Consider the following 14,446-nt stretch of genomic DNA (forward strand, 5'->3'; position numbering starts at 1 on the left):
ACACATTAGAGAAGTGTATTTATCTTTTGTTCGGTTTGATATATTAGATAAGATTATGTGTTACGAATGTGTTGATTAGATAGGCCATACATGGTTAGTTCTTAGTACAATAATATTTAATATCGTGAGAATGTCATGTATGTCTCGGATCAATCTCAAACAATGACATTATTCTGAATAATGGCGGATGCAGTAAACATAATTTGTAAGATCGGACACTAAATAAGGTCATTGATGGTTTCAGAATGTAAAGTGGTATATATTACGAGTTTAGCTCGCAATGAATGGCGGTCGAAGGGCGAAAGCGAATCATAGCCCTAAATGATGGATGTTGTTGTCGCAATGTGAGTCGGTTCCAACTCCAAAGTCCGAATTTAAAGGTAATTTATGTTTGGTGTTGGGGATCGGTTGATCCTCCGACCCCACCTAAATCTGTCATTGATTCTGTATGAAGTTTTTTAAGTTATAGTGAACAAGTGAATTATTTTTCCAGGTACATTTAAACAATGCATGTGTATAGTATATATTGTAACTTAGGTCCACTCTTGGCTCATCTAGAAACGTTACTATCTAAGGACCCAAGTTTTTAAATTTTTGTGTATTTTACTATATGTTTCGTACTTAAATCCCAGATTGATAACGACCTCTCAAGAACTCATGTGTCAATTATTTACTTAATCCTCTGTATATCTTTCTTTGATAATTAAATTCCATCATATCTTTAAAAGTAGAAAATTATTGGAAGTTGGAACGTCGGAAGAACATTCCTTGTTCACTAATGATGGAGAAGTGAATAAATAGGAGTATAATTTATGAATTTTTTTTTAAGTACACACCCCGTCCTATAATAAGATTCATATTTGATGTGAGCATGAATTGTAAAAACTAATGTGTTGGAATAATCAGAGGTATATGAATGAGGTCCATCTTTTTATATTGATTTTCATGTGAGATCTACTTACCATTTATGGTAAAAGTGAAATATGACTCTTATTGTGGGGACAAACCTGAAATAACAAAATGTAAATCTTATTTTGGAACGAAGAGAGTATTGTAGTTTGGTAGAAAATTTATTGCAAAAGAAAGTGTATAACAAATTTCACTTTTTACAATTTTGGAACCCACTCTAAAATTTGTAAAACTTGTTTGTGGATAATTTTATACTTATATTATGATTAGTGATAAATGCAAATTTATATATGGTGCAAACCCAAATTCAAAACTCTTCAACCACAACTGTTTCAATACAATATCAACATAGTGTAAAATTTCAAGATTTTAATGTCAACACAGTGTCAACACGATATCAACACAACATTAATAATTGACTACCGTTGAAATTCTGTTGACATTTTCCTTTAGATGTTTTTTTGTGATCTGTTGACATTTTTAATGTCCAGCTCATAGTTTTGAGTTTATACAGTATTTAGAGTTTTCATTTGATCACGTTCCTTTAACGATAAATCCAAATGCCTTATTAATCGACTCTATTTGAATTAGATTTTTAATTATTTTTTTTAATTATAGTCTCGTATCAAATCCGTTTGTATTATCATTAAATTTGTGATTGTCTTTTTGCCGTGTCATTAATTAGGGATAATTATATCATAAACACAAAATAAGTGATGATTATGTAAAATTTTAAAAAAAATTTAATGAATTAGTTTTATCAATCTTCCATCACTTCTCACACACTGCAGCGATTCAATTTTCATTTTTGAAGATTTTTTTTCCACAAAATCTACACACATCAGCTCTAGCTTGGCAAAGAAATGGCAGCTAGAAGGCCGATTAATCCCTCTCGGCGCATATCAGAGACTGGAGCAGTTTTATCATCGTCTTCGTTGCAGTCCAGATCCCGCTCTCCTTCTTATTTGTCGATTGCGCTCATTCTGGTATATTCATTTGTGATTCAATTTGTTTTTGAATGAAGCGGATTCTGATTGGCGAAATTGAACCTGAACGCGCTCCTTGCTTGACTTGTTCAGCTTGATCTCGATTTTGCAGGGGGCATTGTTTGTGATTGGTTATCTATATCGCGGCCAAGGTTCGAATTGCTTTTTGAAAAAAAAATTAATTGCTTCTGGAATTGTGCATTAGGTTACTGATTAGAAGGATTTTAAGTGAAATCAAATTCATGTAGATTGGGGATGCTGAAAATGTATGTTAGTAGTAGTTGATGATCAATGCGTAGTGCTGCAAAAATGTTGGAGGTTTGCTATGAATTGCTTTTGAATTGCTATAAATTGTCTGCAAACTTGAGTAGTGGTGTATATCATTTTGCTCTTATATAATGGATGTGATGTTTCGACATGAAGGGAAGTGCTTATATTGACATTTAGGATTTAATCTGATATTGGCGAATGTAAGAGGGCTAATATTTTCAAATATTAGAAGATAAGCAGCTTTGTGTGTTCCAAATGACTAGCATGGTAATAGTTTTCTCGGTTTTGGTTGTCTGACCTGTTGGTTTATCGTGTTATATTTGAACAGCTTGAGATACTTCGGTATCGTGCTTTTTGTGCTTCTATGCTATTATGTCGACTGATGTGTTTTATACTTATTATGCTTTGACTGAAAGGAAATGATTTTCTTGATAGGTAGTTTTGGAAATCCTAAAGCTCTGAATCGCGTGGAAGGTAATCATACTGCGAGCTCTTTATTTTTTTTAATCTTGTAAATTTGCAATCTTAAATCTTGTGCATCTAAACGGGGCTTAAGTTCTGATTCTTTTGTTGTCTATAACCTGTTTCATGATGGTGGATCTATAGTTCACTATGATGGAGACGTTTTTGAATATAAATGGAACATGGTCTAGGTTGCTTTGTCCTGTTTCTTGTTGAGAAAGGAATACTGACTTTGGGGTAGAGGCTTCATGAAATTTCAGTGTTCATGAATAGACACTTCTATTTAGCAGTTTACATAATTTAACACATCAAATTAGTACCTTTTGCTGGTTGAATATATTTCTCGGGTAAGATATGCTCCGTTTTTATTTACCTGTTGTACTTGATTGGCATGCTATTAGTTTCTTCATGAGTTTGCCTGCTGATTTAGGCTAAAATCTTGCATCATATAGAGCTCCAGAACAGTCAATGGCTATTCAGCTTTTGTTAAACTTTCTTTGATTCTTCCCTATCTAATCTAAAATAGTCTCATTGTATTTTGACTCGTCTGCATATAGTCTTACCTGAAATAACACTTGTATGAAGGGTTTTACAATAAAACAGGAGGTAGTACTTATCAATTTTTCGGGAGATTTCACGTAAATGATTAACGATCAGAATAGAAGGTTGGTAGGCGTGCTGACATTTATCTTGATGTTCAATATCATGTTCTACATGCAGGAGATGTTTCATGCACTGTTGAAGTTGAACGTGCCATTCCAATTCTAAAAAAAGTATATGGTAACAGTATGCTCAAGGTGTTGCATGTTGGTCCAGAGACTTGTTTTGTTGTTTCAAGATTGATAAAGGAGGAAGGCACTGAAGCTTTTGGTGTGGAACCATATGATGTTGAAGATGCTGATGAGGCATGCAAGAGACTGGTGCACAAAGGCCTTGTTCGTGTGGCTGATATCAAATTTCCTCTTCCCTATAAGGCAAAATCATTTCCTCTTGTCATTGTGTCGGATGCGTTGGATTACTTGTCTCCGAGATATCTCAACAGGAGCCTGCCTGCATTAACAAGGCTATCATCTGATGGTCTGGTCATATTCACAGGTTAGTAGTTACTGCCATGTTTCTTTACATGTTTTATTGAAATTCTTTTTTTGTTAGCTGAATTTATGGGATTTAGTCTATTTCATTTTATCTCCAAATTTACAGCCAAAAATCCTCATAGAACGCATCATACATGACGAAAAACTAATCTGGACTACCGGTTATTGATTTATACATGGCTTGTACAACCTATTATATTAACCAACTAGATTGGATCCTGTTCCACAACAAACAAATTCTTGCTTATGTCATTTCCCTACAATGATGGTGATTATCCATTGGGAAAAGCCAACTTTGGTCATTATTCATTGGAAGATAGTAGCTTGGCAAGTACTGATCTTAGAACTTTCATTGATTTATGGAACTACCTTATTGTGACTTCAAGTTTCTGGCCACTAAAGGTAGCAGAGGACTCAATCACCTTGGCTTAGATGTATTAACATACATGTTCTGCATTTTCGCGCTCGGCTCTACTTCTTTATTTTCCTCATGTTGCTCAAGTCATCCTTTTTATGGCTGTTACTGCTTCCATGACCTTGTATATTAACTAGTACCTTACTATAAACTTGTAGGGTATCCGCACAAACAAAAAGCAATGTCTGTTAATAAAGCCAGATATGGACGTTCTGTAAGTTTATCTTTATCTCACGCTTTTTTCCTCCATTTTAACTTTGCCCTTTCTTGCTCAAGGACTGTTGAGAACAATATATCAAGTAGTATTAAATATGGCCAACCGGATTAAGCAACCTTCTCCGTAATTGGATGCTCAGGTTTTCAAATCTGAGCTTCGATAATGGGAACTTGCTTGATGTTCTTACCAAACACCTAATCTCCTCAAAGATATCATTCTTGGAAATATGTTATCCTAATATTTTGCTCATAAACTACACATTATTTTGCGTGCAATTTAAGGCCATTTCCTTATGCTTTGCTAATAGGCTAAGTTGAGGAGTTCGACGTGGTGGATAAGATATTTTCTTCAGATGAGCCTAGAGGAGAACGAAGCTGCAACGAAGAAGTTTGAGCAAGCTGCAGCAAAGAGTTCATTCACCTCAAATTGCCAAATACTTCATCTCAAGTCTTACCGATGATGTCCTAGTAGGTGTAGAATGTCTCTGCATATATATCAAGTAAATGTTGAATAGTTCAGAAAGAAATCCACAAATTTTGTCTCATTTTTCTCTTTTTTTGTTTCATCCCAAAATAGGGTCATATTCTTTTATTACTAGGAGTACAATATATGGGAAAGTAGAACATTTCTCATTTCATATTTTATTAAATCATAGGTTCATTTTCAAATATGAAATTTATAATTGAGAGAGAGATTGTTTCTTGCAGCTCATTGATTTCGATGGAAAGTGAATCGATTGACTTGTCTACATGTCATGTGCGGAGATATTCACATATGAGTTGTTCCACGTATATGAAAGTGTAAAGTAGAAAACGATCAATCTAAACAACTTTGCGGTGAGACGTTTCCTTTTCAAATCAATACGTTGTGGGTTAGAATAATCACTACTATTATATAGGTAAGTCAGAACCATTATTAGTCTTTTATAATTATTATTATTTTTTTTAAATCTAAATACCTAGTAAACTTCTCCTTCGATTGCCAATTGGTGATGAAACGTTACCCAATAAATGAGACTATATCCAGCCTCTATAAAACTCTAACATGGTATCAAAACAGGCCCATTGCTCGAGCTGAATGTGCTCCCGGAGGTGACATCGCTCATGTGATCCTAAATAAAATACGAAATAAGAAGGCATGTTGAGATATTCAAATGTGGATCAAATAACTAGATTCACATGTTTTTTCGTACAAACAACTTGATATTAAAAAGGTGACTTTTTGAACATTAGAGTTTGTTTTCAAGTTGGTTTTAGTAAAAGAATTTTAAACATCAAACATGTTGACAAAAAACACAGCAAAATGTAGTTAAAAACAAACACAAATTGTACGTTTTCTTCAAACATAACCCCAATATTCAACAATTTATTTCATCTGACAAGAGAAGATATCTTCCACTGACACAATATACTTTATGGATTTGAGTTAATTAATTTCAAGATCTATTGTGTCTTCACGTAAAGCAATTTTTTTAATTGCATTGTGAAAATTTAAATTACACTTGTTATATCGTTTAAATATATTGTATTGTTTGGAACTCAACTGATCCAACTAGAAGGATTGGAAAATTTCATTAAATTAAATTCGGTTTTTGGAACTTCTACCGATTCTATAGTGCGGCAGCTAGCTGAGCTCCGCACCAACTCTTCAAGGTTGAGGTTCACTTTCATTCTTTGTCAGCTATCACCAATGACGACCGCTACACCGTCTTTGCGTTGGATGTCAGTGACGATCTTCTTCTCTATGTCCGACTCTTCAAGATTGAGGTTCACTTTCATTCTTTTCTGGATATGATGTATATTATATAGTATATAATATATGGAGATTGAATATAGATAAATATACATGCGTCACACATATATGAATATCGATGAAGGGGAATGTTAGGGTGCCACCACCTCTTAAAATAACACCATACCACCATTCCTAGTCAATCATTTGTATACGTGGACGAATAATAAGCTGCCACGTGGCAAAAAAAAAAAAAAAAAAATTCTGAAAAAGACAGCCAGCAATATGTTATACACTATACAACAATTTTTCTTAGCCAGCAATATGTAACACGCTATACAACGATCTATAGATTGTTGTGTAGCGTTTATAATATTGTTGTATAAGTGGTGTCACGGTGTCATTTTAAGAGGAATTGTCATTTTAACACAAACCTATCGATGAATATAATGAATATAATGAATTAGGGTTTATATGATGTAGTAAAGGTGCGTGACAAATGGGAACGCAGAGAGGGAAAAGTAGGCTGCAAAGTCAATTATTGGTTCCATTTATAAATGGTAGACTGAAATATGGATGAAGGGTTATACAAATATGGAACCTCATAAATTCCATTGCTTTATGCTTTGCCTTTTTTAGCTATTTCAGTGTGCCGACCAACCCACGCTTCTTCAATATTATCCACTACATTTACTTTGTAGTACTAATTTTTAATAGAATTATGCTATTTGGTCTTAATGACAAATCCAGAAAACAAAACTCGTGCGATCAGACACAGTTAAGAAAGGTTGTTGCCGATGTTGGAAGGTGGATCGGGACCAATCAAAGTTCAACAAAACCAAAATCAAATAAAAAAGCACAGCCGACGAAGCAACAAAACCAACAAATATGTTCCGACGAGAAGGGGAAGTATGGACGCCAACTTTCCGGCTAAGTTTTAAGGCGCCAAAACAATCGTTTCTTCTTAACTTTCAATTGAATGAAATCCTTGAAACACAATAGACACATAAAAAATTCTATTATAACAAATTGAAATATGTATCTAGTTGAAGAGATTTAATTAGCTTTCCCCTATCGTTGTCAATTGGTCGGTTTTGCCCAAGTAAAAAACCAAATCATGATACACATGTTATATTGTCACCACAATTAAGATATACTTATACTTATATTTATCTAGTTCCAACAGCCTCACATTATATTGTTAATTTCATTATGGAATTATTGTACCATGTGTTTCTATCCTTTAATAAATTTGGCATTCTCTTAAGAGTGAGCACATGAACAACTTTTATTTTCTAGTATTTTCTTTTTCTTTTTCTCATGCATCGTATATGTTATTACTGTTAATAATAATGAAATGTGAATTGCAAAGTATAAGAACAAATAGTTCATTTGGGATGATCTTTGATTAGGATTTAACTAGCTAGAGATGAAGTGTGCCTCTTCGTATATTAAATCGAATAAGCTATTTATTTCAAGTTAGATTGAAGAAATTATGCATTTCTCTCTTCACATTAAAATGAAGAATATAGACAACGAAATTAATATATAGACAATGACTAACACTACATTGAAAACTACAGGAGGAAAGCATTGCACGAACATAAGAAAAAAAAAATTAATGAGCGAACACACATTCTGACACTACTAGCTAGCGGAATACTTATCCTCATTCAGCAGAGATATCAAATAAAAACAACAACAAAACAAAAAACCCACAAGTAAATTATGTTGCATAATATATATACGAGTACATATTACTGTACTTTGATATATATTATGCAACATACTTTATGTGAGCATCATCAGTGATCACTACTCTTAGTCATTATTAACGTTATTTATTTTATTTTATGCATTTAGTTTGATTCTAGCACATTAAAATTGTTATCGACATTTTATTACTATACAAGTTAACATAAAATGGCTCAAATTTTTATTTTATTCATTTACTTAAAGTTATAGACAAAACGACTAAATCAAAAATTTAATTTTAAGTAATTTTTAGCTACTATATGAAATAAAACAAATAACCATAACAAAGAGTACTAATAGAAAAAGGGATATAAAATGGAATATCCTAGGCCTAAGAAACTAAATTAAACTATCAAATTCTTTACACTTGGCATTTGATGAAGCACACTTAAATATATTGAAAAGTGGCCCCTGCCATTTTAAACCAAAAAAACTACACCAACTTCATTTTCTACTCATTTTCTGTAAAGTTTCCAAGAAGTGACACTAGTGCCAGAATATATATGTGCAACATTATATCTTAGTTTGAAATAGTGAGCATGAGTTGTTTATAGTTGGGCATTGAATTACTTCAATTAAAAAAATAGTTGATTGAATATTAATCCGATCAAAATTCAAGTAATATTCGTTGACCGTTAGATTTAACCATTTCCGTCCATTTCGGACTAAATGTGATCGATTTTTATTTGTTAAGGATCAAATAATTCAAAAGATAATGTTATGGACCAAAATCAAAAAATCGCCATATGTTAAGGACCAAAAAGGACCTTTCCTCTTAGACATTCTACTATTAAACTTGTTTGTTTCATACCCTTATATAGGCCAACACCTTTTTTACTCAACTCCTCTACAAGATTGCAAGATTCCAATAAGGGGTAGATTATTAAAAGCCTTTGCTAGTTTTCCTTCTATACGTTTTCTACAAGTTGAGTGTCAAGACTTGACCGGCACCCAACACTTCTTTTTAAAATATAAAAATCACTAAATGTGGCGAGCCTCGTGTACACATGTGGAACGCTAAAATAATGTAACTCGGATAAGATAACAGAGATAACAGAGATAACAGACTACAACCAACAAGAGATTCGAACGACAAAAAATACTACAATCACTAAGAAATTTTGAACTTAATCGAGATAATATGACTTAAGTATTACTCCATATTTTAACTATGAATTAAATAAATCATATATAAGAAAATAATCCTATTGACCCAATGCCCATATATAACTCAAACCATATTGATATATATATATAAAAATGCACTTAAATAATTTTCAAGTCCCAATTTAACTAGAGGAATCATACAGATGATATTCTTTTTTATCTATTTAAATCAGAGAGGGATATATTTTGGTTTTAAAACTATTATTTATACTATTATTTCTATTGTTGCAATATTACTTATCTCATCACGACCAATATATATATATATAATGTCCCCTTGTTCCATAAAAGTGAGAAATATTGCATGTAGTCATGTCTCATCACGTTCAACATTTACAAAAGGAATATATAGTATAATTAATTAATTGAGGGGCTATTTTATATTATAGGATTTGTCGATCTTTAAGTGTTCATTATAATTACCTTTGTTTCATTTCGAAAATGATGAAAGACATAAATGCAATTAATACACTATTGAGTGGAATCCATAATAAACACCACAAACTAAAAATACACAAACTTAATTGGATAAGATTTCCAATTCAACTCAATTTCAATGACACTATATATACTAGTAATTTTTATCCAAAAGGTTAAATGGCTAAAGCGAAAGAAAACTAAACCAAAATCCACACTTATATATCCTACACTAACATAGTAAGTATATAGTTAGAGTTTCATAATTGGGATGAAATTACTGCAAATTGGTGACTATGGTCTTCGAAGTATTATTAGTATGTGCAAATAATCACTTCATTTGACTAACTAAAAACCTTTTTGGTGATGGAAAGTTCCCAATGGGAGTGGGGTGTTGCTGGGCCAAGTTCCAGTTTTTCCATTAAAGGAAATGGTGCATTATTGGCTTACTTGTATGCATGGATAAATTTCACTAAAGTCCCATTATGCAAAGTTGATGAAATAGTCAAATTTCTATCATGTAGTATGTTTTCGGAGGACAAGTTGTTGCGTAGGCATCAATGACTTAGTTTGTCTAGTCATGCCTTTTGTCTAAAGGCATATATGCAAGTTAGGCTTATTCTTGAAAAATAGCTTGAAATTTGATCCGTTGGTGATATATTTAGCCCGAATATCATATTTTTTATATAGTATAAAGCGATCAAATAAAATTAATAATAGTGAGTGAACATTGTAAATAATTCAAAATATAACAATAAAGTAGCGATCTATCTAAAATCACATGGAAACAGAAGCAAACGAGCGCCACATGTAAGGACATTATAGTTACAAATATAGCATGGGGTACTTATTTCCACGCCTTCGTTTCATCGTCTCGAATATTATTAACTAAGACTCTAAGAGTGGAGATATGTACAAGTTATATGGAGTATGTAATTTGATATTCATCACATTTTAATTTGGAGAATGATGTGAGATATAAGGCCTCAAGAATAGAATAATTAATGGTGACGATTGTCAAATATATGTAGAGAAATTATTCAACTTGACTTGTAACGGTTTTGTGTCACAATTAGGACATGACTTATACCATCGTAAGCTATAATGGTCTTGTGACAACATTTTTGTCCTCATTATTCTAAGACTCAAGAATCAATCACAATCCCATTATCCACTTAGATATGAAACCATTGTTTTACTAGTATAATATTAGGAAAGTAATTTTGTGATCATATTGCAATTTGATAATTACTTAATTAGTTTTTTTTTTTTTTTTTGGTTATCAGTTCTATCCACAAGGAATTTAGCCCAATCTTATCGGATTTTGGCTATTTTCGAGCTAATCAATCGGATCGTCCGGGCTATTGCGAGTAAGCTAGCCGTCGTCTTCATCGAAGAAGAGACGAGGTGCAAACCCTAGATTAGTCACTGCAGTCTCTGAAGCTGATTAGCTTATCTTGGAAAGAAAAAGTCTCACTAAAGAATGTTTTATCTAAGGCATTATGTGTTTCTAAATATGATTCACTTTGCCAAAGCAAATTGGAGCTTAAAGTATTTTCTTTTTTTTGCACTAATTAGTTTCAATGGATAAGAGTCTAACACTGTAGGTTCCACTTCCACATAAGGAAAAAACATGCATGCATGATTGATCTCAGACACAAACTAATCACTTCTTTTTTTGGGTGTCCATGAAGTAATCCATGAAATATAGGAGATAGAGTTTACATGAGAATCCCTAAATATTGTAGTGATGATAGAGTGATCAATTTGCACTTAAGCACTTAAACACAACCGATACGATTACTTATTTGTTGTGTTTTTTAAATAAGTTTGGTCGAATCTTGCAGGTGAATCCACTCCTTTCGTTATTCATGTGTATGTCAATCTGATACATCAACAATTCTCGATACAACTTAAATACGTTTTATTCAGTGCACTGATCTCACGTTCTCACAAAAAATATAGTTTTCGGGCATATAATTCATAGTTTCTTAAAGTGGCAACATTTTTCACATATCCAAATCCAACACACCATAAACCAAAAGATATGTTACTTAATCACATTTAGTTTCTTTTTCTCTTTTCTTTCCAAGAAATGGGGCATTAACTTCGACAAGACTATAGTTTCACAAAAAGTCCAACAAAGCAACTACTTATGATGCATCATCAGTCAAAAATCTAATGACCGTTGAAGAAGAACATGGTCGGCCCTTTGTCTCAATCCATCTCTTGTTGTATAAATAGACCCTCAATTTGTCACATTTCCACAACACCTTTGTCTCCCACTAAATTTTATTCCAAGCTAGGTTGTGTTAAGGATAGCAAACAAAATGTTGTCTAGGAAAGTTACATCACATGGCCAAGACTCCTCCTACTTCCTAGGATGGCAAGAATACGAGAAAAACCCGTTCGACCCCATCCACAACCCATCCGGGATCATCCAGATGGGCCTCGCCGAGAATCAGGTAATAATATTTTTTTTTCTGCGTCCGCCCCTACTTAAACAGCAACATTTTCATGCATGAAATATTAACATTTTGGCTTGTTAACCGCAGCTTTCTTTCGATCTTCTTGAGTCTTGGATCGAAGAAAATCAAGAATCGAATTGGTATCGAAAACAAGGTGGATCTGTGTTTAGGGAGCTAGCTCTCTTCCAAGACTATCATGGCCTTCCTGAATTCAAGAAAGTGTGTATAACTCTCTCTATTTCTTTCTCTATATCTCTCATTCTCTCATATATATATATGTACATATATCTCAGGTGCTGGCAGAATACATGTCTGAAATAAGAGGAAATAAGGTGAAATTTGATGTGGACAAGCTGGTTCTCACAGCCGGTTCAACCTCAGCAAATGAGATTCTCATGTTTTGTCTGGCCGAACCGGGAGAAGCGTTCTTGATCCCGACTCCATATTATCCAGGGTAACCACACAACTCTTCCGAAATACTAATATATACAACGACGAATTCACAAAACATAATTTATGGGATCGAAAAACACAATGAAGAAGGTTGTTGCCACCTGACCAAGAACCCCACCTGGATCCGTCACTGTATACACACACACACATACATTTCATATCACAAAAGATTATTTAGATATGCAAGTATGATGATTTACTCATAAAACATAAATATGATGGTGGATTTTACATTTTCAACTACCATCTTAAATATGATACTTTTCTACCTACTCTTTTGCCTAAATGAGTATCCTTTTATTGTATAACAAAGAATAAAATCTATTTTGTCACTTCAATAGTCAAATTCCTTTGACTTTAAACTCCCTCCATCCTACACCAAATTATTGAACTTGGACCAAAATTACATTTTGCATACTAACCAAAAAATCATCCCTCTAATTTCATCTATTTTTCTCTCCTAAGGTTTGATAGGGACTTGAAGTGGAGAACAGGAGTGGAAATCATCCCAATCCACACCTCAAGCTCCAACAACTTCACCATCACCAAACCCTCTTTACAAGAAGCCTTCCAAAGAGCCCAAACCCTAAAACTCAAAGTAAAAGGCCTCTTCCTCACCAACCCCTCCAACCCCCTCGGCACCGCCCTCTCCCTTCAAGAACTCCACCTCCTCCTCTCCTTCTCCCTCTCCCACTCCCTCCACATCGTCAGCGACGAGATCTACACCGCCACCGCCTCCTTCCCGACCCCCTCCTTCACCGAAACCCTCTCCCGCCTCCTCCCCGACCCCCTCCACCCGGCCTGGTCCCGCCTCCACGTCGTCTCCTCCTTATCCAAAGACCTCGGCCTCCCGGGATTCCGCATTGGCGCGATATACTCGCACAATGTGGAGCTTGTGGCGGCTGCGACGAAAATGTCCAGCTTTGGGCTTGTTTCGTCGCAGTCGCAGTTCCTCCTCTCGCGTATCCTCGCGGATAAGGGTTTTATCCGGGGGTACGCGAGGGAGAATAGGAGGAGGCTGGGGAGGAGGCGGGGGGTGATGCGGGCCGGCCTCAGGGAGGCCGGCCTGCGTTGTCTGAGGGGGGAGGCGGGGCTGTTTTGTTGGGTGGATATGAGGGGGGCGATGGGGCCCGGGCCGGCCTCGTTCGAGGCGGAGGCGGAGCTGTGGAGGAGGATGGTGATGGAGTTTGGGGTGAATGTGGCGCCCGGGAAGTCGTGCCATTGCTCGGAGCCGGGGTGGTTTAGGGTTTGCTTCGCGAATGTGGCGGAGGAGACGCTGAGGGAGGCGTTGAGGCGGATTAAGGCCGTCGTGGCGGATGCCGGGGTGCGCCGGTGAAAGCCATTTGTGTTGTAAGGAGATTAATGTTATGTAACAATATGTTGTTGCATTACTTGCATGGATGTAAATATAGTCGAGTTTTTTTTTTTTATTGAGATTTGATTTCCTACTTTTTTGTGTGTTATGTGTTATGCTCGGTCACTAAATTAATTGTTTTATTTTCTAAAAAAAAATACAAATCGTTATAATGTCTGTAAAACAGTACAAGATAAATGGTCGATGTTATCGCATCGTTTAAGACATTACTAATTAGGTTGATCCCAAAAGGTAATATCATTTTTGCGGAAAAAATGTCCCATAAGTTTTCGGTTACCCCACATGTGCATATTTGAAAGTGAAACACAAACTTTAATAAACATTTTTATCTAATAAAATGATATTAGATTCAAAAAAAATAATTATATACTCTTATAAGGTATAATAAACACATCAATTTTATTTAAGCATATAAATTGAAATTAAAGAAACTAAATTATGTGAATGAGATATGATCCATTGAATCTCAAGTCAATCTAAAAAAAAGTATGAATTTCACCACATAAGTCAATTAAGGTCTAATTCAAGACTATGACGTATCTATATTTAAGAGCGATTTGTCTAAATTTTAGAAAAAAATTTGTTTGACTATTGGTATTTGCAATTTCTTGCTGCAATATTTTTAGATGTGACAAAACTTATTTAAGTACGCAATAAAATATTGAAATACAACTATATTACCCCTTTTTAGTGAAAGAAGGATAAGGCTACATGACAAATTTGACTA

At 34.4% G+C, this 14,446-nt stretch overlaps 2 protein-coding genes across 2 annotated transcripts; both read left to right on the forward strand.

Moving 5' to 3' along the window:
- The first annotated feature begins 1,676 nt into the window (after nt 1-1,676).
- Nucleotides 1,677-4,985, forward strand: LOC125219797 (putative pectin methylesterase CGR3). The gene is made up of 6 exons (XM_048121866.2): nt 1,677-1,895; nt 2,008-2,047; nt 2,601-2,639; nt 3,348-3,722; nt 4,295-4,350; nt 4,661-4,985. The coding sequence occupies exons 1-6, from the start codon at nt 1,773-1,775 to the stop codon at nt 4,811-4,813; spliced, it is 786 nt and encodes a 261-aa protein (XP_047977823.1). The 5' UTR covers nt 1,677-1,772; the 3' UTR covers nt 4,814-4,985.
- Nucleotides 4,986-11,753: 6,768 nt separating this feature from the next.
- Nucleotides 11,754-13,680, forward strand: LOC125185135 (1-aminocyclopropane-1-carboxylate synthase 9-like). The gene is made up of 4 exons (XM_048081629.2): nt 11,754-11,888; nt 11,979-12,110; nt 12,185-12,345; nt 12,810-13,680. Exons 1-4 carry the CDS (start codon nt 11,754-11,756, stop codon nt 13,678-13,680), a joined length of 1,299 nt encoding a protein of 432 aa, XP_047937586.1.
- The last annotated feature ends 766 nt before the right edge of the window (nt 13,681-14,446 follow it).

This window comes from Salvia hispanica, chromosome 1 (genome assembly GCF_029641045.1).
Source record: "Salvia hispanica isolate PSC_SH4W2 chromosome 1, Shi_PSC_v1, whole genome shotgun sequence".
Classification (NCBI taxonomy): Eukaryota; Viridiplantae; Streptophyta; class Magnoliopsida; order Lamiales; family Lamiaceae; genus Salvia; species Salvia hispanica.

Excerpts from the sequence above, each read along its gene's own strand:
- LOC125219797 (XM_048121866.2), top strand. The coding sequence starts at position 1,773 with ATGGCAGCTAGAAGGCCGATTAATCCCTCTCGGCGCATATCAGAGACT. Across the intron at positions 1,896-2,007 it reads TGTCGATTGCGCTCATTCTG|GGGGCATTGTTTGTGATTGG; the intron begins GTATATTCATTT and ends TCGATTTTGCAG. Across the intron at positions 4,351-4,660 it reads AAGCCAGATATGGACGTTCT|GCTAAGTTGAGGAGTTCGAC; the intron begins GTAAGTTTATCT and ends CTTTGCTAATAG.
- LOC125185135 (XM_048081629.2), top strand. The coding sequence starts at position 11,754 with ATGTTGTCTAGGAAAGTTACATCACATGGCCAAGACTCCTCCTACTTC. Across the intron at positions 12,111-12,184 it reads GCCTTCCTGAATTCAAGAAA|GTGCTGGCAGAATACATGTC; the intron begins GTGTGTATAACT and ends CATATATCTCAG. Across the intron at positions 12,346-12,809 it reads CCGACTCCATATTATCCAGG|GTTTGATAGGGACTTGAAGT; the intron begins GTAACCACACAA and ends TTCTCTCCTAAG.